Source organism: Tribolium castaneum, chromosome 2, assembly GCF_031307605.1.
Source record: "Tribolium castaneum strain GA2 chromosome 2, icTriCast1.1, whole genome shotgun sequence".
In the NCBI taxonomy this organism is placed as follows: Eukaryota; Metazoa; Arthropoda; class Insecta; order Coleoptera; family Tenebrionidae; genus Tribolium; species Tribolium castaneum.
The window spans coordinates 25,023,323-25,046,710 of NC_087395.1; the positions used below are offsets into that span (position 1 = coordinate 25,023,323).

Consider the following 23,388-nt stretch of genomic DNA (forward strand, 5'->3'; position numbering starts at 1 on the left):
TACATAATTATTTTTATATTTTTTATCATTTCATGATATCTTCTTTCTTTTCCATTTTTTCTTTATAGTTTTTTTAATTTTTTTTATTTTGTTACAATGTTTTTTGTATTCATTATTGGTTTCCTCAAGATCTCCCTCAGCTACTATTATTATTTATTTATTCACGATTTTTGAACTCTTGTTATTTCTCCAGGAATTTGAAATTTCTTTTAATTTTAGAGGTTTCTTCAATTTTTTCAACTGTTTTCTTCAAAATTTGTTCTGATTTTTTCTTATATTTTTTATCATTTTCTTTAATTTTTTTATTTTAATTTTGATTAACTTCTTCATGATTTCTTTTAATTTTTTCCTTTTATTGTTTTTGTGACTTTTTCAGTTTTCTTTGTTTAGCTCTTCTCCAATTTTTTTTGAATGCTCTTCCCAGTTTTTTAATATGATTTACTTAAGAGTTGTGTTGATTTCCTGTTAGTTTTGTATGATTGCGTTTAACTCTCTCATAATTTTCTTTGTTTTCCGTTTATTTCTGCCTTCTGATTTTTTATATTTTTTATCATTTTCTCTGTTTTTTTTTATTCTCAAAATCCACCCAAATTTAAAAAATAATTATTCATTTCCCCTAATTTATCCAGGATATTTTCAATTTTTTTTATTTTGCGTTTTCTCCAATTTTTGAAGATTCTTTAAGATTTTGTGCACCGATTTCTTCTGCAAGTTCCTTGCGTAAAATTGCACTGCACACGACTGTCTAAATTGCTCTATCACAATCAGTTTTCACCTTATTACCTTATTAACGAAAAAAACGCAACAAGCTCCCGTTTCATGCAAGGGTACAATTAATTTGGAACCATGAACCAATTTGCGATTGAGTTATTAAACCCATCTTTATTAAACCGTAACAAGGCCGACCATCGCAATCCGCTCGCTCACTGTCAAGTCTCGATTCTAGCGCTTACGCAAAAATGGGAAATCTAACCATCTGTCCGCAACAAAACCCATCTTGTCCCATCTTTGCGTGTGTGACATTTATTTAACTCAACTTTTTCGTCCATTTTCGGTCTTGCACGGCCATGATGGTATTTAGAAACTCTCGCATCCTCTTCGACATTTACGCAATTGGTAATAACCGCAAGTTGTTTTTTCTCGGCGCTGTTTTAACTGAGATAATCTCGGGACTTGTTCGGCCATTTCCTTTATCCTTGCGCCATCTCACTTATGCAATTTTTGAATTCATCAATATTTTCGGCGAATTGCACAAACAATGTTTGGCTTAAGACAATTCTCACCATTTCACTACTTTCTACAAACGTAATAAATTGATGCATGTAAAAACTATTAAAGGTTGCATGAAGAAAGGAGGAAGATGGCTTCTCTCAGCGCTGGGCGTGGGGTGAAGCGACATTTTTGTTGCGTAAAAATGCAAAATTGGAGGACGCGGAGACAACTCAATTAAAAAATACAATAACCTGTCATTATCTATGCAAATTTGATTGGTTCAAGGGTACATCGCTTTGTTTTGAAAGCGCCGAATCGGTGAGAATCGAGCAAGAACCTTGGAGATTGTTCATTAAGATTCACCGATTAATTAATCATGCATGTAACGGCAGCAACAATCAAAATTATCTCAAATCGCTTTCTCGCCTATTGGCTTAATTGGGTTTTTATCACTCTTTATTAGACGAGTGATTTCCTGGAGAAACCGGTGAACTATTGGAAAGTGTCTTTGTCAAACAGTGGGTGTGTAAATTCAACATTCGAAGATTCTCCTCCATGAGCAATCTTTCCAAATACCAAACGTCAAACCCATTATCATTTTTATTATGACGGCCTAAAGGTGACGGTCACTTCAAAACCTCACTTGAATCATCACTGATAAACAACTTTTAACAAATTGCTCCTCATGAATAAATCGCGAACACAAATAAAACCTAATCAAGTAATTGAGCCGCTTTGACAGACGGAAACTCTCAATTAACTCAACTCCACATCTTTCCACTCCAGTTTCACTCCAACACTCGTCACAATGCGTCTCAAAATCGCCCTTTTGCTCATTTTACTCACAACGACTCTAATCGAGTCAAAACGATCCAGAGGCCGGAGTCGGGGCACGTCCTCCGGAGGCACAGGCTTCTGGAACCGTAAGAAATCAAACGAATCCAAGCCCAAAACTCCGGCAAGTCAACCGGAAATCAAGAAAGAAACGTCCAGCGTGCAACAAAGCGCCCCGACCGGAAACTCCGGGAGGCCCATCGGCTGGAATGTGGACAATAACTCGCCCATGAAGAAGCAAAATGTCAACCCGGCCCACACCGCCAGCGCGCCGTACCCGCAGCAGAACTCCGGGCAAGGGTACGGGCACGGCCAGCCCGGAACTGGGCACAATTATGGACAACAAACGCATGGGGGTTACAATTATGGACATCAAACGCCTGGGGGTTACAATTATGGACATCAAACGCCTGGGGGTTACAATTATGGACAACAAACGCCTGGGGGTTACAATTATGGACATCAAACGCCTGGGGGTTACAATTATGGACAACAAACACCTGGGGGTTACAACTATGGACAACAAACGCCTGGAGGTTACCACACTCCGGGGGGTTACAACGCGGCAGGTGGTTACAATTATCCGGGTTACCACGCTCCGGGTGGCTACAGCGCTCCTGGTTATGGCGGATATCCGGGCCATAGTCCGATGGGGGGTTACGGGGGTTATGGAGGTTATGGGGGTTATGGGCACTCAAGCGGCATGTTTGGTAACAAATATGGGGGCTTTGGGGGTCTTGGTGGTTACGGCGGTTACTACGGTATGAAAAAATCCGGAGGTTTCTTCGGAAAGCACGCTTTCCGGAACGTATTAGGCGGCCTCTTCGTTTGGTATTTAGTCTCAGGCCTTGTAAGTAAGCCTTATAAGGTATATAATTATTACAACCAACCTAAAGAGATAATCCAGCAAGAAATAGCACTACCAGCAAACGTTTTAACCTTGTGTAATGAAAACGCTACCAATATTTGTGTACCAGGCACTGTTGCGATTTGCACCAACGATAACAGAATTCTCTGTGTTACAAGCATGACTTCGACAACCCCATGCCAGGATAACAATGGGGCTTTGTGTGTCAATAGTACCATCCCTTGCCTAGACACCAACGACCCTTTATGCCAGAATAAAACCACAAGTGATAACACAACAACGGTAAACTTACCGTGTTTCACAAACATGACCCTGGACTCGGTACCGCCAAATATTACGTTACCACAAAGTGATGGTAACACGTTCTGTGTTACCACAATGGCGGTACCTGACCCATCCATGCCTCCGGTGAACGTTACCGAAGAACCAACAAACGCAACTCTACAAGTTCCGGGTAATGGGACCCAAAATGCACCCATGTGGTACCCGCCAGTTCCGAGCAATGGGACGCAAAATGGGCCCATGTGGTACCCGCCACCGCCAGGCAATGGTACCCAAAACCCCCCGATGTGGTACCCACCCCCGCCCCCGTATTGGGGCTATGGGCCCGGGTACTACCCTCCACCCCCATACTGGGGGCAGCCACCGATGAATGTAACAGTAACAGTACCAGCAAATGGTACCGAAGCTACAACGGAGGTGACCACAGTCGAGTCGTGATAACCTAGTCTTATTATTTATTCTCAATGTTTGTAGACAGTACAAAGAAATAAAGAATGAAAACTGATCACGTTTTTGATAAGTTTGATAATCCCGTTCCTTAGAATTTCGTCTGGGTCCAAGGCTTTGCAAATCTTCGTCGTGTTTACAGTTAGTTATTAAAATAATTGTGATGAGGTGACCTTTAGGTCCGGTTGCTACAGTTGGACTTGTAAATCCTTGGGATGAATCCGCATTCTACCTAAACGTGTTCACACGGGAATGATCTCCTGTCCTAGTAGAAAAAATCACGATCTCGTCCGACCTTAATGTTTACTTTCACTCTTCTTCGGTGAACTTTTCGAGTGTGTCACCTGGTTTACTGGTGCATTATTTGAAACAATGATTACGTCAAAATGTAGCTATGCATGCAAATTGCCCGAAATGCCATCTATTTTTATCAAAATCATCATCTCCTCACAATTCAATTTATTCACGCCGGCCTTGAGATCATCCTCTACGAATTCTTAAGCGGATTGTAGAAACCGAGAGTGTTTTTCTTTGGGTCGGCTGTTCCCCCAGCCAGCCTTAGCCCCTCTTCGGAGGACATCCTTTCACTAACATCTTCAAGACACATCAAAGTGATGCTTCAGTCATTCAGTGGCTTACCAACATGAAGGGTGTCAGTTTTATTTTCATAGGTGAGTAAAAAAGTGGTAGTGAACTTGGAAAAGTGCTGTGACCCTTGATAACAAGTGGCGGATTTTTCGAATTTGATTCCAAAAATTATCATTTTCCCACGACTGAAATTACGAGGAAACGGCGCAACAATGGTGCACAAAAGTTATATAATAGGATGTAACGACTTGAGAAAATTTTCTAAAAATGTGCGACCCATTTCACTCGATGAAAATCTTTGCAACAATGCAACTTAATTAATTAATTTACACACACGATTGGCATCAAGCCGCGCATGAAACTACACGTAATTCAGCTGGGATTAGAAAACCGAAAATATTTTATTGTTCTGTAAAATTAAACTCTTCTATTGTTGTGGTCCATTGCGAAATTGTGTAAACAAATTATTTGCGTCCCAAATTTAAGATGATTTAATTAATCGTTTTATCGAAACCATCTATTACTTAATTGAATAATTTAACGGTGTTGCGTAAGCGGGCGTTGAGATTCCGAACTTGTGATTTTTCCAGGCCTGTTGGGCTTCTCCTGCGCCCAATTTTTGAACAACCGGCCCTTCCCGACCTACAGTCTGGAGAACATGCCTGATACGGAGTTTTCCTGCCGCGATAAAATCCTCGGAGGCTATTACGCCGATGTGGACACCATGTGCCAAATGTTCCACATTTGTGTCAAAGTAGCTGGAGTTGGGGTAATTCCCCCGTTTTGGGTTAAAGCAGTGGAGGTAATTGGGTGATTTCAGGTCCAAGATTTCCGGTTCTTGTGTCCCAACGGGACGGCTTTCGACCAAGATCACCAAATTTGCGCTGAATGGGAGGACGTAGACTGTGATGCCTCCACATTGTATTATTCTAGCGACAATTTTGACCTTTACCGCATCGGATCAGGTAACTTTCACTTTGTTGCATCTCCTGCCTGAGGCTGATATTGCACATGGCATGCGCTAATGTTACGAAAATGAACATTTTTAGCCTAGATTTGAACTGGTTTGCAGGTTTTGAATCAAAAGCGGTGAAATATGGAGAAGATGAAGAAACATTTGCGCTACAAAGAGCCGAAACGGGGGACGCGAGACTAAATCGGGACCATCAAGCCCAGAGGGTTAATCAGCAAAAGGAACAAGCCTTCAGGAAAAACAGGCCACAAAACAACAACAACAACAACAACGATAGAGAGATTTTCAAAGGGTCGAGCAGCTCGAATTTCTTCAACAACCGAAACGGCGGAAAGGAAACCGATGACGATTACGACGACAACACCAATGCTAACCAGAACAACGACAACTTCCAGAAGAAGAAGCTGTTGAGGAAACAACACAGAAGGCCCGTCCAGAATGACAACAACAACCAACAAAATCGCAGGCCGCAACAACAAAATAACAGGCCACAGAACAACCAACAACAGAATAATAGGCCACAACAACAGCAACCAAATAACCAACAACAACCAAATAATAGAGCTCAAAACAACAATAACCAACAACAACAAAATAATAGACCCCAAAACAACAATCAACAGCAACAAAATAATAGGCCCCAAAACAATCAACAACAGAATAATAGGCCACAACAACCGAATAACTACCAACAACAAAATAACAGACCACAACAACAACAGCCGAACAACTACCAACAACAAAATAGCAGGCCGCAAAACAACAATCAACAACAACAGAACAACTATCAACAACAAAATAATAGGCCACAAAGCAACAATCAACAACAACAACAACCAAACAACTACCAACAACAAAATAATAGGCCACAAAGCAACAATCAACAACAACAACAATCGAACAACTACCAACAACAAAATAATAGGCCGCAAAACAACAACCAACAACAGCAAAACAACCGCCCGCAACAGCAATACGTTGAGGCCCAAACCTACCGTCCTAACCGTCCGACAGGTTTCGCCAACAACTTCGCCGGAAGTAGTTACGTTCCTACAACAACCCGGCCCACTACAACAACATTTCCCGAAACGGTGAAACCCAGAAATGGGCAAAGACAATACAACAATGCTGACAATTTCCGCCAGAATCAAAATTCACCGACTCCTTCTTACCCATTGAGTACTCCGGCTCCGTTTAAGCAGACCCAACAGTACAACAGTCCACCAAATCGACAAACAACACAAAATAACTACAATAATGGTCAATACAACCCAACAACTCAAGCACCACAAAGAGAAACCGAAAATTACCCAGCCAATTTCCAGAAACAGAATTACAACAAAGCGACTGAAAATTACCCGCAAAGAACACAAACACCCAGAAATAATAACAATAATAACAACCAATTTAATAGTAAGCCGACCGAAGTCAACAACCGGAACCAATACACGACTCCAGTACCCAAAGTTACCCAATACAACACTCACTACGACGTTCCAAAAATAAAACCAACGAAACAAAATGACAATTACCCAACCACCCAGATCAAGAATGACTATTCAACCCAGTTTAGCAAGAAACCAACAACACCGTTCAAGCAAAACGACAATTACCCAACAACTTTCGCCCCTAAGTTTAACAGCAACAACAACAACTTCCCTTCAACGTTCGCTCCCCGAACCAACAACGCCTACACCCAAATATCCCAACAAACGACCTTCTACAACTCGAACAACAACCAACAACAATACAGTACTCCCAGAACAACCTCCTTCACCCAATACACCCCAACTGTGCCCAAAATCACCCCAACAACCCCCGTTGCACGGTCGAACCGCTTCGACGAAACGCAATACGATGATGGTTCCTATAACCCAAAATACGACCGAAATGATGATGAGTTTTTGAAAACTGCCCACAGTCAGAACATTGCCAGCAGTCGGAACGAGTACTCAAAATCGACCAAAAACGTCCAATCGACCCAAAAACCACAATACGAGTCGCCGAGACCCTTCTCCGTCAGTCCAAACACCCCGAAAGCTACAGATTTTCCCAAATCAACCCCTAAACCGGTCAACAACGTCAAAAAAGTCAAAGATGTAAGCTACGATTACGCGTACTATGACACGAATGTCGGCAGCGAGCCCGAATATGAGATTGATACCGAAATTAAGAAGGCAAATGTAAAAAACTAGGGTAGTTTTAAGTTAGTTGTTTGTTTTTTAAGTCTGTTTTAATTTTATTGTACGCAGTGAACAGTATTTTGTATTGACCAGAGGAAATTCGTAACTTTATTCTAATCTAAGGTTGTACATATTGTATTATTTTATTAAATGAGTAAAGTACTGTTATATAAAACATACGAGGCCGCGTCATTGCTACTCACCCTCATTTACACCATTCACTTTCATTTTTAATTTTTTATTTCATCGTTTAAACGGCAAGTTTTCTTAAATAAACCAATTTATTATTAAAGACGAAATATTTAAAGCACGAACGAGCGGTAGCGAGTGGTTACAACATTTTTTTAGTGAAAAAAATTGATATGGTACCAAATCAAAACCAATTTAATTTTTTTAATTTAACAACTGTCAATAAAATTTACTGTAAATTAAATCGAAGAAAAACGGTGAAAATTCGAGTATAATTCAAAAGGGTTAATGTGTAATTTGTGGAATGTAATTTTTGCATTTTAAGTCCTGGTGTTTTGTCCAAAAATGGGTCGCCAGGAGCCATGGAATTTTACCTCAACAGACCGTTTGCATACATTTGTACATACATTTGTTGATTTGAAAAAGTTAATAAATGTCAAAATCATAAGAAGAGTTATGAGAAAAAAACGTATTATTGTACTATAAATAGTTTCTTTAATATCTATGGGCTCTTTTTTGTTTGTTAATTTTGTGGTAAAGCAAACAGCGGTGAAAATTTAACAAAATAGTTTATTGATTTAATTTAATTATATTAATCTATGAGTATTCATAACAAGTTCAGTAATAATTACAAATTGATTTAGGCTAATAGGACGTTCGATCGCTAGCTAAGAGAGCATATTTACAAACACCTGTGGGGCTTCTCCTTTGTACAAATGAGCTTCTCATCGTCGAAATAAGTCCCCAAATCACACACAAACTTCATGTCTAGCAGCTGGTTTTTCGTGTACCCCGAAGTACAATAATGGAAAAGCCTACAGTCTCTCGGATCGGAGTAAAACTTATTAATCGCTTTCCCGAAACAGTTAAAAATGTACGACTTGAGTTTCTCCTTCCGCACGCTTAGTTTATAAGTCATCGACAAGGGGGTCGTATGGAGGGACTCTTTGGCCGATTCGGCTTGCGTAGGGTTGGCACTTTTGAACAAGGGGGCGTCGGTGGGGGGGACTTCTTCCGTGGGTGAGGTAGAGACAAGTTCAGTGGTGGTCAGTTGACTTGTTAAAGCGTTCGAGTTGATTTCGACGGTGGTTTTTCGGCGCGTGGGCCGAGATGTGAACAATTCGGTACTAAACCTATGTCTAGGGTTTGGTCGGCGGTAACTTCTAGGGCGCGAAGGGCGCACCCTGCGATGGGCACTGCGCCCACGAGGAATGTCCAAAGTTTCGGTGGTTGTTTGAGCAGGGGTCAAGTTCGGGGACTCGGTACTAGTGCTAGTGGTCACAGTTGCGTGATTTTCAGTAGTACTAGAACTGGTACTAGTAGGTGAAAATTCGGTTTCAGTTGCGACAGCGTCAGTGGTCGCAAAAGTCGTTTCTTCGCTTTCGTGCAAATACTCTGTCGTTTCAGGATTTTCAGGCAAAACCACTTCTGCAGTTTCATTCTTCGTTTCGATTTTTGGCGAAACCGCATCTTCAGTTTTGGGTTTAGACAAAACTATTTCTTCACTTTCTTTTTCTTCTAGTGTGGTCACTTCCGTTATTGTTTCAGTTGTTTCGTTTTCTGTGGTCTTTTCGTCAAAAACTTCTCCAGTAGTTGTGACTAGCGTAGCTTCAGTTACTGGACCTTCACTGACTTGACTTGGTGTCGTAACATTTGATTTTTCTTCTAAATCATCCAAGTCATCAAAATCTTCGCTTTGTGCTTCCACCGTTTCTTCATTCTGGTCTTCGGAAAGTAACTGCAGTTCATCCACAGTCTTTGTTTCTTCGGTAACTGCTGACGTTTCAGACAATATCTGCGTTTCTTCCTTCGAATTCTTTACTTCATCGTTAACTAACGAAATTGTTGTCGTTTCTTGGTCCAGGTTCTTGGTTTCATCTTCTTTCAGATCAGCTGCTGACGTTTCAGAAGCAATCTGAAATTCTTCCGTTGTTTCTTCATCAAGCACTGTTGTTGTTTCTGGTTCTAGATGCGACTCATCTTCCAGTGAAGACGTTTCGTCAACTTCATCATTTTTATTTGTCGTTTCTTCTTTAAGTGTTGTTGTTTCCGCGGTTCTTGTCGTTATTTCCAAAATCTCTTCTGATTTCGTTACGTCTTCAGTACTGTTATTTTTAATTGTTGTTGTTTCTAAAGTCTCGTCTGTCCTTGTGGTTGTTTCTTCACTACTATTCTTCCCAATTGTTGTTGTTTCTAAAGTTTCTTCTGGTTTTGTGGTCGTTTCTTCAACACTTTTCTCGGAAACTTCAACAACTCGCGATTCTTCTTTCAAACTCGCTTCTTTCTTCAACTCTTCAACAATTTCTTCTTTTGGTGGTACTTCAGTTGTCGTAGTACTTCTCCCTCGCCCTCTTCGTCTCGAGTACGAAGCCGAGTATTTTGGCTCACTTTCCGAAACCTTCCTATAATGAGCACGACCCCTCCCCCGTACCCTTCTTGTGGTACTTGTAGTACTGATCGTTGTAGTTTCAACTTTAGTTCCTTGAACCGCCTCGTAATTGTCATCAACGTAGTCTTCACTACCCACACTTGCACTAGTACTTGTACTAGTTGTACTATTGTCTTCAACTTCGGTCACACTTAAGACATCCCCAACTATGTTAAACTTGCTTTTTCTTTGGAATAAGTCACTTTCGCCAAAGTTAGGCTCAATTTTCGTGTGATTTATTGGTTCTGGTGGTTCCACAATGGGTGCCAACTCTTGGTTTATCTCCGTTATGTCCTCGGCATCGATTGGTACTCTGATGGTACTAGTCCGTTGGTGGTTTTGGTACCAGTCGAACAAAAACTTCAAAACATCGACTGCTTCTTGCTCGTTTTTGATCACTTCGGAATGATTGACTTGTCTCTTGCGTCTCTTGTTCTTGATTTTGGGCACGTCGTGGTAGAATGGGTCCAGGACCACGTCATGGTCCTTATACTCATCGTAGGTTTTCGGCGGCTGCTCTAGTAGAGGCGTTACACCGATGGTTCCTAGCGAATAGTTAAGTCTTCGACCACTGGCATCGCTAACACTAGCACTAGCACTGATTATGATTCTGGGTGATTGATGGTCGTTGGTGTACCGTTTGGCCTCGATATGGTGGCCTAGACTGAACGGTGCTGGGGAACTAAACGTCAAAGGTGGCAGTGTTGGTAGTAGTGGTACCGGTAATTGCACCCTTTGTGGCTTCTCGGTGCGGTACTGGTACTGAGGTTTGACATAAGTGGTTCGAAACGTCGTAGGTTCCTTGTATGGGTGTTTCCGGGTTGTTGCACGCTCGGTTGTTTTAAACTGATCCCGGAACTGGCCATGCTGATGGAAGTTCGCGTGATGGTACTGATAATTATGTGGTACTTTCTCAGTTTGATGGTACGTGAACCCGTAATTAATGTCAGCGGGTGTGGCCGGTGGTTTTGCCTTTTGGGTCGAAGAGACCGGGCGCTGGGTGTTCGGTACCACTCGAAGGATATCCTCTTTATCAGTACCAAAAGTTGTGTGAGTGGTTACCACTACTTTTTTATTGTCACTGAAGACTTGCTGGTGGTAGGTGACTGGTTTCCGGATGTTTGGCGGCGCCCCCGGATTTAGACTAATGTTGATTTCTTCCGGGTTGAAGCGAATGTCCGTCTGACCATTGATCGGGAAGTGGTGCGATGATATGACTTTGGTTACGGTTGTTACTGTTGGTGCCGATGTTGTGTAGTAGGTGCGTGTTGTTTTGGGTTTTGGGCGTGGGGTTGTTGTTGTTGTCGTGGTCGAAGCCTTGATTATGATTGGCGGTTCGGTTTCGCTTTCTGTAAGTAATTAATACAGTCGGGGTAATTAATTAGAGCGGACTAACCTTCCAAAACGCTGGGTTGGGTGTTTCCGTACAATTCCAGATTGAGACTGTAGAACTGTTCAGATTTTGAGCAATCAACTTCATCGATTCGTTCGCAAACTCGCGTTTCCTGGTCGAAGACGGTCCCATTGAGGCACAGGAACCGGATGTCCATGGGTTCGTCCAGTTGCCCGATGGTACAAACGTGGAACATTTGGCAGTTGGTCTCCAGGTCGGCATAGTACCCTCCGATTACTTTACCAACGCAGGAGAAGTTCGTGTCTGGGAGGTTATCAAAGTCCAAAAACTGCAATAATAGTGCTTAGAACGGTGTAAGTGCGTCCCACGCAGGCGATTTGTATGAAAAATGAAAGTATGGATGTTCAATTAAATAATTAATGAATGAGTGAGTCAGTGATGGACACAGCGCCATATCTGCGTCCCCTGAATTGGCGTGGTTTGGAATAAAAGTGTTTGTTTACATCACGTATCTCCGATTTGAATTTCTGACACTCCCGTTGGAATATTTCCGCGCTGAATAATACTTACGCCAGGTTCCAGGGCCGCGACGAAGAGGAAGCAGCCCAAAAGGTAGAGCCACAGCAGACCTGCGACCAAAATTTCGAAATTGGTATTGTTTGAAAGAAAGTTGATTGTGTGTGTTGATTCACACGCCGTTATTGAGTGCGAAAGAACACGGAAAATCGGAATGGTTGTGCAAGAGGCGGCGAAATCAAGCTGGAATCCGAAGGATGATCGCAAATCAATCTCCGCAATGAAATGCAATGAGAATTGGGTCTGGTTTCCTGCGTTCGACCTTTAAGTTGCGAAATTCAGTCGCGGGTAATCCGCCGCTGGATTATTTTTGTAACACGATTCGAATTAATTACTCGAATAGATCAAGGCCGGTGTCTCATCTTCGGAACAATACGAAAATCTCGTTGACCTATAAGACACAATAACGACTTTGGAGGATTCCCAGCCAAAAGTCGAATTTTCTCGTAGCATTGAACCCGAATGATTGTTTCAAAAAAGGAAACCACTAATTAGATTCTCTTTCCTTAACTTCGTTTCCGGTCTTGTATATGTACTACGTTTTAACTTTCCCCAAGTGTCAAAAATTGTTGGCTAATTGCCTTATCGCATCTTTGGCAAGGCTGAGATCTCCAATCTCGTGGAATATTTGATCATTGTCGGAATGAAACCGACACACACGGTAATGAGGTCGCTGGAAACTCTAATAAACCGAATAAACCTCGGGCTGAAAAGCGAGGGAAAAGAGGTAAAGCTGCCGGAAATGGTAAATGAAGCGTTCGAAACGAAACGTTTTGCAAAAATTTTATTGGTTCTTAGATTTTAAAACGAGTCACACCTGGATTATAAAATCCTATTAATTTTACGAGCAAAAAATATCGAAGGCATCGACCTAACGACAAGTCGGTACAATTCTTCCACGTTAATTCGCTAGAGTTCAGATTGGATTCAAAATATATTTGATTACACAAATTAATTGGTTTACACATTTTTTCAATTTCCTTTGCTATTTTCTTTCGGCGTTTCTTATTCTTATTTCAGTTATTTCACTTTCTCTTGTCAGATGCATTAAATAAATAAATAAATTTCTCTCATCTTTGCATTTTGTTTTTTTATCGTAAATTTGTTTCTCCTTGTTAGTTTTTTTTAATTCTCAAAAGTGTGTCCACTGGACGATGTTTTTTTAATTTATTATTTTTCTATCGTCTCAAATTTTCTCCCTTCTTCTCTCTCCGTCTTCATCAGCTTTTAACAAAATCACTACTTTTTGTTTGTTTTTTTTTCTTCCCCATTTCTTCATCTGATTTTTGTAATATTTTTGCTTTTTTATTTTGATCAATAGGTGCTGTTTTTTCATCTTCTTGTGTTCTTTGCAGCTTTTTTAAATATAACTTTTATTTTTTGTTCTAATTTTAATTTAACGAAGAAAAATATTAAAAAGCATTTATTAGGTTACTCATGTTACAAACTCATGTCTACAGCTGGAGATTTATGTTAGAACAAGAGAAGTTTTCCTTACAAAGACATTTTGTGCACAAATAACAATAATAGAAATTTCAAAAAATACACTTTTTCTACTTTATTACCGCTTTCCTCTTGATTTTATCGTTTATTCTGATTTATTCTTATTATTGTTGTTTATTAATATTATAAAATGTCCCTTCTTCTTTTATTCTTACCGTCTTTTTTGTTTTTCCTTCTTCTTATAAATGTTATTTTAGCTAAAAAAACGTATCATTTCTTCTTATCTCCGCAAAATATACTTTTTTCTTTTTTGTCATTTTTTATGTGTACTCTTCTGTTTTCTCGGGTTATGTCTTCTTTAGTTTTATTCAAACTTTTTTCAAAATACGAGTTTCTTCTTTCCTGTCTTTTACGCTTGTAATATTATTTTCTTAATTTTTGTGCATTATTTTCTCATAAAGTTCCCTCTGTAATACTTATTCTCTTTTTACTTTGTTTAAACTACTAAGATCATGAACCATTTTTTATTTTTTTTTCTGTACTCTATTAAGACAAATAAAACTAAAAATAATTATCTAACAAAAATTTGAAAAAGTTAGTTTTTTGCTAATTTCATGGGATTCAGATCGGGTGGTTCAGGGGGCCACCAAACGCCAGGCACCGCAATCGCGGAAAAAACCGCTCTGGAAATTTCTCGGTCGGTATTGACAATTTTTTAATTTTGGATGTCACCATTTCGCGGTGCCTTAATTTACTTTTTGCGGTTCCTAAAAACTCACATAATAACAAAGAACAATTCACAGGCCATGACGATGTTCTTCAATTCTTCATGGTTTTCTACACTTGATTTACAACACGTTGTTATGTATTTCATTGTTATAATTTTGTTAAATTTGTACTGTCACAACGTATAATTTTACACTTTTCAAGAACAGCAGGTCAAAACGATTTTTTTCACACTGTTTTGAATAAATTGGATCAGAAATTATCACAAGAATGCGAATTGGGTAATTGTTACGCCACTCTCTGAATTCGTGTCGTGACAATACCATATTCGTGCTTCCTACTTGTCAAGTGGTGTTAAATTTAGCGAAACTTTTTAAATGAACCATTTTGTACTGTTGTAGAACAGCAGCACAAAAAAGAACAACAGGTGTAGAAACAGGTGCCTTAGTCGCGTGTTTCCTTTCAAATAAGTCCACAAAAAACCGTTTCCACATGTGCATTCCAATTGAAAAAAAAATTAAATTAACAAATTTTTCCGACCACAATACCATTCTGGCAAAGTGGGTCAGCACCACATCCGTGGGCGTAATTTAGTTGATTTACGGTAATCAAGCGTCGATCTACACACAATTAGCTCCATTTAAAACAATAATAACTGGCAGTAATTTATATCAAAGGCAGTTTTGAAACTTCACCGCGACAAGTGGTTAAACAACAATCTAAAACCGGAGCAATTGTAAAAACTGAATTGAAACCGAATTCAGCCAATTCCTTACATTTCCCATTCATTAGAACATTCTAGCACATTCATAATTAAGCGCACGTTAGGTAACTGTTTATCTCTGCTAATAATTTTCCTATTAGGCGAACTGATAATTTTCCAAGCGACTTTCGCCGGAAAACTCCGGCTTGGTATTGACCGAATTGGCCGAAAAGCGGCCTTAGGCGGAGACTGGCGTTTGTTGCAGTTATTTCCTCTAATTTTAGTCCGAATGCAAATTGCACGTTACGCAACGCGTGTTAATTACGGTCAGTAACGGTGCGTGAAACGGCCTTAACGTATTTTTCGAACTTGAATGTTGGCCAGCTCTTACACTCGACTGCACACCGAGAGCGAGCAAAAAACGCCGGAGAAAACTCACCTCGAAGATAGATTGGCTTCATGATGGCGTCGGGCATCGCTAAGCCGCTGAAACAAGAAAAGCGCTCAAGTACTGGAATTTTCTTCAAAAAAGTGCAACGAGTGCATTTTGGTTTCTCCGCAATACTTAATCAAACTTCTTTTCTCGTCACTTTCGGTTTTCTTTCCGAAACGCTCTCTTTTATTATCCTTTTGCATTTTTTTTCTACTTATTGGTTAATTTTCTTCTTGAAATTCTCTTCTGTCTGATATTTAATATACTCTGTCAGTCTACTATTAAATACTTAAATCTTTCGCTAAACATGGGCATTTAATTAATTACCATTAAACAATTGCAAAAAATTGTAACTTCTTGTGTCATCTGAGAACAAATGAGGCTTAAAGATGTTGCTTTGTGCAAAAAAAATATTTCACCCAAAAAATAATTCATTAAGTAAACATCCAATATTCAAATAAACGTACTTAATTTTAGTGCTAAGGAAAAGTCTATTAAGAATTTTTTGCTTTTTTTATTTTTTAATTTTTTTTAAACATTTAAGCATATTCTGTTTTAAAATAACACTTGAAATAACAAAATTTCGATTACCTAATTAATATTTTCAATTAATTAATTTTAATTATAAAAAATGTAAAAAAATCACATGTACAGAAAATAAAAAAAGCCATTAGTTTTTGTGAAAAGTACGGTTTGTTAGAAGCGTTTTCAGTAAAATATGTCATGGACTCAAAAAAAAATGTATTTGATTCTCATTTATTTTTCCGTTTTATCATTTTGTTGTTTAATTTTTTTTCACTTTAGTTTTTTCCTATTATTATTATTACAATACCAAAAATTTGCGGACAGATTATTTAATAATTTTGTCAACTCTTCTTTCTCTTCTGTTCCCGATTTTGTCCTTATCTTTATTATTTTTTTATTATTCGTGAGTATATTTTGTTTATTCTCAGTAAAAATTTTTGTTTTCTTTCTTTTTGTACATTTTATCAGACTATCTTTATTGACGTAATTTGAGATTTATTTATTAAAAAGACATTATGTAGTTGCTTTAATACGTGGTAGTTGTAATTTTTTATATTTCTGGAAAAGAACTGCGAAAAATTAACTTACTCCCTACTTGAACTGAAAAAATCTTGTCTTGTCTGTCGTCTCTTTTTTTATTTAAGTTATAACTTATTTTTTGGTACTTTAATATTTACAATAAAAAATCTAAGACAAAATAAACAAAGTTTCTTTGTACAGTGTAATATAGGTAATGTCTGATTTCACTCTACAGGGTAATTAAATAGCTAAAGGAAAATAATCAAATTTTTCTAAATTTTCTGCAAACATAATTTAGTTAAAACTTTTCTGGAATAACAAAACCGAAATAAAATGCGGTTCGTTTGATTTAAAACTCTCAAAATATTGACCAAAAGAGGCAAAATTGCTTTACCAACTATGTTAAATAGCTCCGATAAAAAAATTGGCACGAGCCGGCTCTGGAATTGGCTCATTTATTACGCAATCTCCATATTTTGCATACATTTATTAGAAACCGATAAAAAGTTGGGGAGAAAGTTGAAAAAGAACAATAAAATTTCAATAATATTTTGAACGCCTGGTCTAAAAACAGCCCGACTTGTAATTGATTAATTTCCTATTAATTATGAATAAATTTGCGGCAGTTTACTAATAATAGCAATTTTTTAATTATTTAGAAATTCGTTACTCGTTCTTGCCTCACACATTTAGCAACGTTTCAAAGTCGCCAATTTTTATCGATCGAAAAAAATTCGCACTTCACGCCCCAGAAGCCAAAAGCGCCTCTTGCATAACCTCTCCAGGTGTTTTACTTTGCACAAATGGTGCGCAATTAAGCATTCAGCGTGCGTTGTTTATCAATATTCATCTAGTGCATCGGCTATTTCCTCGCAACTAATCGAACTTTCATTTACGCGTCTGACCGGCTGTTGAAGTCTCCTGAAATTTGAGCAAGGCCGCTGCAGGAGCGCACCCGGAGCGTGACATTCAGCAGGAACGGGTTTGGCCGGACTCGCTGGGGTGACATTTTGCTTTTTTAAGGTCGAAGCATGCAAATTTCGGCAGGAATTTGAGAGAAAGTTGGGAAAAATGCTATCAATGGCGGCCGAATTCAAGTGGAAAGTGCGGAGCACTAGAGAGTGGATCGATTTTTATGCGATTTTCCTGCAAAACGGGTTCCTGCCAGCGAACTGAATTTTGCCAAGTTAGCCGCGTTTGCTTATCTGATGTGTTATTTAATAAAAAATTGCGATAAAGCAGCCGTGAAATTCGCTATTTGTAAGAAATGATATAATCGGGCGCTTTCTCCCGCAAAGAAAATTATTAGTTCCAAGTGGCACGAATTTTCTTCTCATCAAGGCGAGTAGTTGGTTATTAATTTTCTGAAATCGCGTAATCATTGCAAGCGAATATTTGAAATAATTGAAGACGTAACGTCTTATTCTTCTCGACTGGTGCAGCGAATAAACAACACATTAACGTCGTCTATAATTCTTGTTGCACCACTTGACTTATGTTATTTTCCTCCGAAGGTGAATCTTGGATTTTCCGCTCCTCCGTTCGATATAGAAACTCGTCCAGTTCATGCTCTAATAATAAAAGCGCTCGAAGGCCGTGCGTTACGGATGAATCCAGTGACATTAAAAATTTAAGATCCTATCTGTTCACTCTCATTATCATAATTAATAACGCCACCAGAAGCCATTATTTCGCCCATTGTTCGCTTACGCAATGGTCAGCGAAATAGCACCCACATATGGGTGAATGTCTCGTTCCAGATATGTTAAGGCCTCCCGGTGAAAGCAATTTTTAATTCCGATTTTGAGACCTTCAACTGGAGCGGTTTCCAAACCCATGTGTAGCACGTGATTTTAACATGGCTTGCCTTCTTTCACAAAAACAACAAATTGATTTCTTAATGCAAATATAGGAAAAAAACGAAAAAAACTAAAAAAATAAAATGATTAAAAATTGGATGCAAACTACTGAAAATAAACAACGTCTTATAAAATCATCAATTATTAAGAAAAAATAAAAAACAGAAGAAGAAGAAATAAGAGAAAAAAATTCAAAACAAAAATAACAGAGCAAAAAAATTTTTTTAAAATGTCTAAAAAATAACCAGTGTAGAATATTAAAAGCTAAACTGGCAAAATAAGAATGAACTAGATTTATACAGGGTGGTTAGTAAAAAATTCATTTTCGCTCAGCGGGCGTGGCCTTGGCATCGGCAACAAGTTGCATAATAATTGATTAAAATATTTAAAAGTTTCTACTATGTTATAAGCGGAAGTAATAAAAATTCACACTTTTGTACAAACTTTTATCTCCAAATAAACAATAAACAGATCGGACATGAGGTTCTCACAGCATTGTGTGAAAAATATCCGGGTCTGGTCCGGCCCTGTTGAGCGTTTTGTAATAACGCGATCAAACCAAGAATTCCGTCTCTCATATTTTTAATATGAACAATGAGTGATTTGTTTTTGTAAAACTTTCAATTTTCTCTCGATCTAAATAACGGAAAGGTGTTATTTTCATTCCAGTGCTCGCGTAAATTATTGTTTACAAAAGATTAGTTAATTTCGATTTGAGAAACTGCTAATGAACATAAAGTTTTATTGAGGGGATCGTGAATCGGCAATAAATCAGTTTGAAAGTTTGCAAATTTCTGCGAGACCTCTGACACGGTTTTGCTTTTACAAAGCGCGGATTTGTGATTCTTTTAATTTTTTAACCAAATCGTGCCGCAAGTGAGAGGACGCATTGTCGAAAATCGACAAGAGTTGACCACTTGTGAAGAAATTGCCACCGGAGGCGAGTTATGAAAGGGAAACCAGAATATCACTCCTAATCCGTTTGTTTTTTGTCTGCAATTAGAGATTTGCGCCGAAAATCGCGACAATAATTTTCGATCGAATTCTTACGTAAAATGTGAAAGTCGGGAAAAATCACACGATCGCCAATTAAACTCCATTAATTATCCGGGATAATTTCGAGGCTTTTGTACATTGGGCATCTAATGACCTTTGAAATTGCTTTGTTTACGTAACTGAGAAATAATAAAGTGAGTAGACGGACTTTCTTCGGCTTATACAGGTCACCTTATATAAGATTGTTTGCTTTCTATAATATGTTAGCAGTTTGGCAATTCATTTGAAAACTCGAGAAAAATCAACGATTGGAAAGGGGTTGGCTAACACAAACCGAGATTTTTCTTTCGAAGCCTTGACTTTAACACATTCTCTCAACGAAGGTTATTTAGCAATTAGAAGAATTTGATATTTCGTACCAATCTTGTCAAAGGTTTGTTTGTTGGCCGCAAACCCGGCCTGAACGAGTTCACCTATCTGATAAAAACCGGATCATTTTGCAATTCGCTCGAATTCAAAACGTGAAATTTGTGAAAGAAAAAGCAAAAAATCACCCATTTCAGCCAAAAAGCGAGAAACTTTCAAATGCATTGGTTGTTTAGCTGTTCCATGATCGTGCCAAATTTTTCCCATTCTTTCAGAAACAAATTTTTGATTTATAGTTTAACTGAAAAATCCTAAATTTGTGCAAAATAGTCCCCACAAGTACCCTGCTCTATAATCTTTAATAATAATAATAATATTTTTTTTACAAAATGTCTACTAAAAGTATAGACAAAGTTCAATTATTTTTTAATCACTATGTGGGTAATTTCTAATTAATTTTTTTTATTAATTGTTTTACATATCTGATATTGCATTATGTTTGTTCAAAATATTTTATCCCTTCAGCTCATCTGAAAAAAAATCGATGTTAATGAAACAATAAAATTTTACTATTTCTTTATTTTATTCTAAAAATTTTGCCTTTAAAAAAAGTAAAATTAAAATACACGCTTGGTTTCAAATTTTCTGACTAGAAACAATTTTTTTTTCGTAGCAATTCAAAACAGTAAAACAATTTAAGCAAGAAAATGATTCCACTTTTAGCAAAAAACTGCTACTTAAGAATAAAAAAAATACTGTTTAAACAATAATTTTCAAATAAACTGCAGTATTTTTGTTTGCTTTATTTAAGTTTAAACATGGTGTTCCCGTTTTATTAGGTTATTTCAACATAATTTTGAAAATTTACAAATCTGCTTAAGATAAAGATACTGTTAAATATTTGTAAATTTTATTGTTTTCACAGCCAACTTGATTTGAAACAAAAATTTCCTTAGATTCTCATTTTCTTTTCAAACCTTGTTTAGTCAATTGAAAGTAAAATAAAACACTCACTGAACTCAAAATCAAATCACAAGTCTTGACTATGCCAAAGGCCGCACCAAACCCATCTGAACTTGACAACTTCACCATCCCATTGTTCCACAAACACCCATTTTCAAGGCCGCCCTTATCATAAATTTTAATAACAATTGTTACTGTTTTTATCAAAGCAAAAAAACAAAGAGAACGAATTTTTCCTTAAATCTCCGCACTCGTTAATAATTACATAAATTACAATAAATTAGTGAAAATTAATGTTTTTGATATTTAAATTAAACAATCATCGAGACCCTTTCGTGGCAATTACCTTTCTAAAATTATAAACCGAGTAAAATTTAAACTAACTAATTAAAATCGTGATTTATAGTGTAGGCGTAAATTGGACTGGATTTTTGGGCGTTTTTTGGGTTTTTTGGCAATTAGAGACCTTGCCATAGCCTTCGGCATGCCGTAACAATTAACTCCGTTTTAATACCGTTTCCTATTACTCGCCCAATTAAGTCGAGAATTTAAAAAAGTCGCCCACACGGCATTGTTGACATCTTAATTTAAATGTCAAATGCGGCTAAAAATAACCGGGTAAAATTTTTTTTTTCGAAAAATTACCTGTGACAACCCGCTCTTCATCCAGATCCATTATCCTTTATCACTGCACGTTATCACTGGCCTTGAAGGCTATCCAGCTGGGCAAGCACATCGCGCACAGCACAAATGCAAAAACCTGCGGAGGTCCACCTAGCGTTATTGAGGATAGCTGCAGTGTGTTACCAGACCAAAGACATATGAAAGTGAAGACCGAAGCCGCCTCGGAGCTGGTCGACCGTCGTCGGAGCGCTGAACTTGAGCTTCAGCAGCTCCTGCAGGACCCCAGAACTGGCCTTCCTGCAGCAGGAAGCAGGAAAAGTGGGGCGGCGCCACCAAAGGTTTTGTGCAATTGCAAAGGCAAACAAGGAATTTTTGGAGAAAGTGGAGGACCGCTGACATTCGGGGTTTATGTAATGATTGACCTTCCGAAGATGCGCCGATTTCGGGAAATTACCGCGCCAAAGGTCGCCGATTTACATAAAGGCGGAGATTGCATCTTGTTCACAGAGGCTTTATATTTAAATGACACGACTTGTCAATTAAGAAATTTGTTAGGCAATTAGTTTTTAATTTCGAGGAAGTGGCCTTAGTGACCCTTGGATGGATCGTTTCAAGGATTTTTTTACATAAAAGTTGTGTCAGCAACACTCCCATTTTCTATTACAGATCCAATTTTGTAGTAAATTAGTTTTGTTTTTGCATAAATTAATGACTGGGGGTTACACACTTCCACCTGTTACCACGGAACACCTGCAGAACTATTATATAAAGTAAGGAACAATTAGAAAAAGTCTACAACTCGGCAAACATAATCATTAGTAGTAAAAATTAGCATATGGTAAACATACAAGAAATATCTATCCAATCTCAACAAAATTTCTAATATTTATTCATTGTGTGGATTAATACCGCTACAGTGTGAGATTAATTCAATCATTTTTCCAGTAGGCAACCAACAATTTACAATAATAATCATAAAATGCGAAATTATGTAACATTTGTCTTCTTAAATACTTAAAAATGGCTCCAAGACTTATACAAAAATTATCAAATTTGTGTATTTTCTAGTTAAAAATAGTGGACGTGCACAAATCCTACCGGATTCGCAGTGGCCATGTTTTTTATTAACAATGTTTTTCGGGATTTTACTAAACAAACTCAGTTAACTAAAATTTTTAGAGATAAATTAAAAATTTTCGTTTAATTTTTTTATAATTTAAGAAGTAAGTCATTTAAGGATTCAACGCTAAAATTTGAAGTTATGTTTCACTTTTACGTTCATCTCTTTTTCTCTCAAAACAAAATATATATTCTTTTTATTAGGATGTGCTTTTACATTTACAATTTAGCTCCTCTACATACAATACCTTTTGCCGCATTACTTTCTTATTTTTGTCAGTTTTATGTTCCGCTATACGTTTATACGTGTATGTGTTCTCTCAATCTCTTATTTTTGCTTACGTTTGTTTCACTTACCTTTTCTTCAATTTTTTTTATAGAAAAATTGTCGCCGTGATCCGGGTGCGAACACCCGACCTCCCCCGTCGTAAGTGGCGGCTTATACCACTAGGCCATCAGGGCCCTAAGTACCGACTGGCTTTTGCAGATATTTTAACACAAACTTTTTAAATAAATCAACATTACAAACTATATAATTGCAATAATTCATAAAAAACGCAAATACATTCAGTACAAAAGTCGGCGAATTAACTCGAGAAAACATTTTTTTCACTTTTTTCAATTTAATTTTCTAATTTTTCACCAGATTTTATCAACTTTCAGCACGTTTTTGACCGAAAATGGACATAATTTCTCCAAAAATCACAAACTTTGTGTATTTTCTAGTCAAAAATAGTGGACGTGCGCAAATCCTGCTGTATTCGCAGTGGCCATGATTTTTATTAAAAATATTTTTCGGGACTTTACTAAACAAACTCAGTTAACTAAAAGTTTTAGAGATAAATTAAATATTTTCGTTTAATATTTTTATAATTTAAGAAGTAAGTCATCTAAGGATTCAACGCTAAAGTTTGAAGTTATATTTCACCTTTATGTTTATCTCTTTTTCTCTCAAAACAAAAGGTATTTCTCTTTATTAGGATGTGCTCTTACGTTTACAATTTAGCACCTTTACGTACTTTTACCTTTTGACGTATTATTTCTTATTTCTGTTAGTTTTATGCTCCGCTTTACGTTTATACCTCTATGTGTTTTCTCAATCTCTTATTTTTGCTTACGTTTGTTTCACTTACCTTTTCTTCACTTTTTTTCATAGAAAAATTGTCGCCGTGATCCGG

At 37.7% G+C, this 23,388-nt stretch overlaps 3 protein-coding genes across 4 annotated transcripts; 2 read left to right on the forward strand and 1 right to left on the reverse strand.

Annotated features, from left to right (window-relative positions):
- The first annotated feature begins 1,975 nt into the window (after nt 1-1,975).
- LOC135265319 (uncharacterized) lies at nt 1,976-3,701 on the forward strand. Its single transcript, XM_064354677.1, has 2 exons — nt 1,976-2,492; nt 2,583-3,701. The coding sequence occupies exons 1-2, from the start codon at nt 2,021-2,023 to the stop codon at nt 3,632-3,634; spliced, it is 1,524 nt and encodes a 507-aa protein (XP_064210747.1). The 5' UTR covers nt 1,976-2,020; the 3' UTR covers nt 3,635-3,701.
- Nucleotides 3,702-4,286: 585 nt separating this feature from the next.
- Cpap1-i (cuticular protein analogous to peritrophins 1-I) lies at nt 4,287-7,399 on the forward strand. Its single transcript, NM_001168428.1, has 4 exons — nt 4,287-4,314; nt 4,822-5,000; nt 5,052-5,196; nt 5,304-7,399. Exons 1-4 carry the CDS (start codon nt 4,287-4,289, stop codon nt 7,397-7,399), a joined length of 2,448 nt encoding a protein of 815 aa, NP_001161900.1.
- Nucleotides 7,400-8,126: 727 nt separating this feature from the next.
- LOC100142573 (uncharacterized) lies at nt 8,127-21,286 on the reverse strand. Of its 2 annotated transcripts, XM_008200146.3 has the most exons (5): nt 21,113-21,285; nt 15,246-15,292; nt 11,929-11,987; nt 11,401-11,686; nt 8,127-11,353 (listed from the first exon to the last, which is right to left on the reverse strand). In XM_008200146.3, the coding sequence occupies exons 2-5, from the start codon at nt 15,280-15,282 to the stop codon at nt 8,259-8,261; spliced, it is 3,477 nt and encodes a 1,158-aa protein (XP_008198368.1). In that variant the 5' UTR covers nt 15,283-15,292; nt 21,113-21,285; the 3' UTR covers nt 8,127-8,258. The 2 variants fall into 2 exon arrangements, with proteins under 2 accessions (XP_008198368.1, XP_008198370.1); XM_008200148.3 differs by lacking the exon at nt 15,246-15,292 and having other exon boundaries at nt 21,113-21,286.
- Nucleotides 21,287-23,388: the final 2,102 nt, after the last annotated feature.

Bases quoted from the DNA above. Each gene is read 5' to 3' on its own strand.
- LOC135265319 (XM_064354677.1), top strand. From the start codon at position 2,021: ATGCGTCTCAAAATCGCCCTTTTGCTCATTTTACTCACAACGACTCTA. The intron at 2,493-2,582 runs GTTACAATTATG...AAACGCCTGGAG, and splicing joins TGGACAACAAACGCCTGGGG to GTTACCACACTCCGGGGGGT.
- Cpap1-i (NM_001168428.1), top strand. From the start codon at position 4,287: ATGAAGGGTGTCAGTTTTATTTTCATAG. The intron at 5,001-5,051 runs GTAATTCCCCCG...GGGTGATTTCAG, and splicing joins TCAAAGTAGCTGGAGTTGGG to GTCCAAGATTTCCGGTTCTT. The intron at 5,197-5,303 runs GTAACTTTCACT...ACTGGTTTGCAG, and splicing joins CCTTTACCGCATCGGATCAG to GTTTTGAATCAAAAGCGGTG.
- LOC100142573 (XM_008200146.3), bottom strand. From the start codon at position 15,282: ATGCCCGACGCCATCATGAAGCCAATCTATCTTCGAG. The intron at 11,988-15,245 runs GTGAGTTTTCTC...TTTTGGTCGCAG, and splicing joins GAAGCCAATCTATCTTCGAG to GTCTGCTGTGGCTCTACCTT. The intron at 11,687-11,928 runs GTAAGTATTATT...CTATTATTGCAG, and splicing joins TCGCGGCCCTGGAACCTGGC to TTTTTGGACTTTGATAACCT.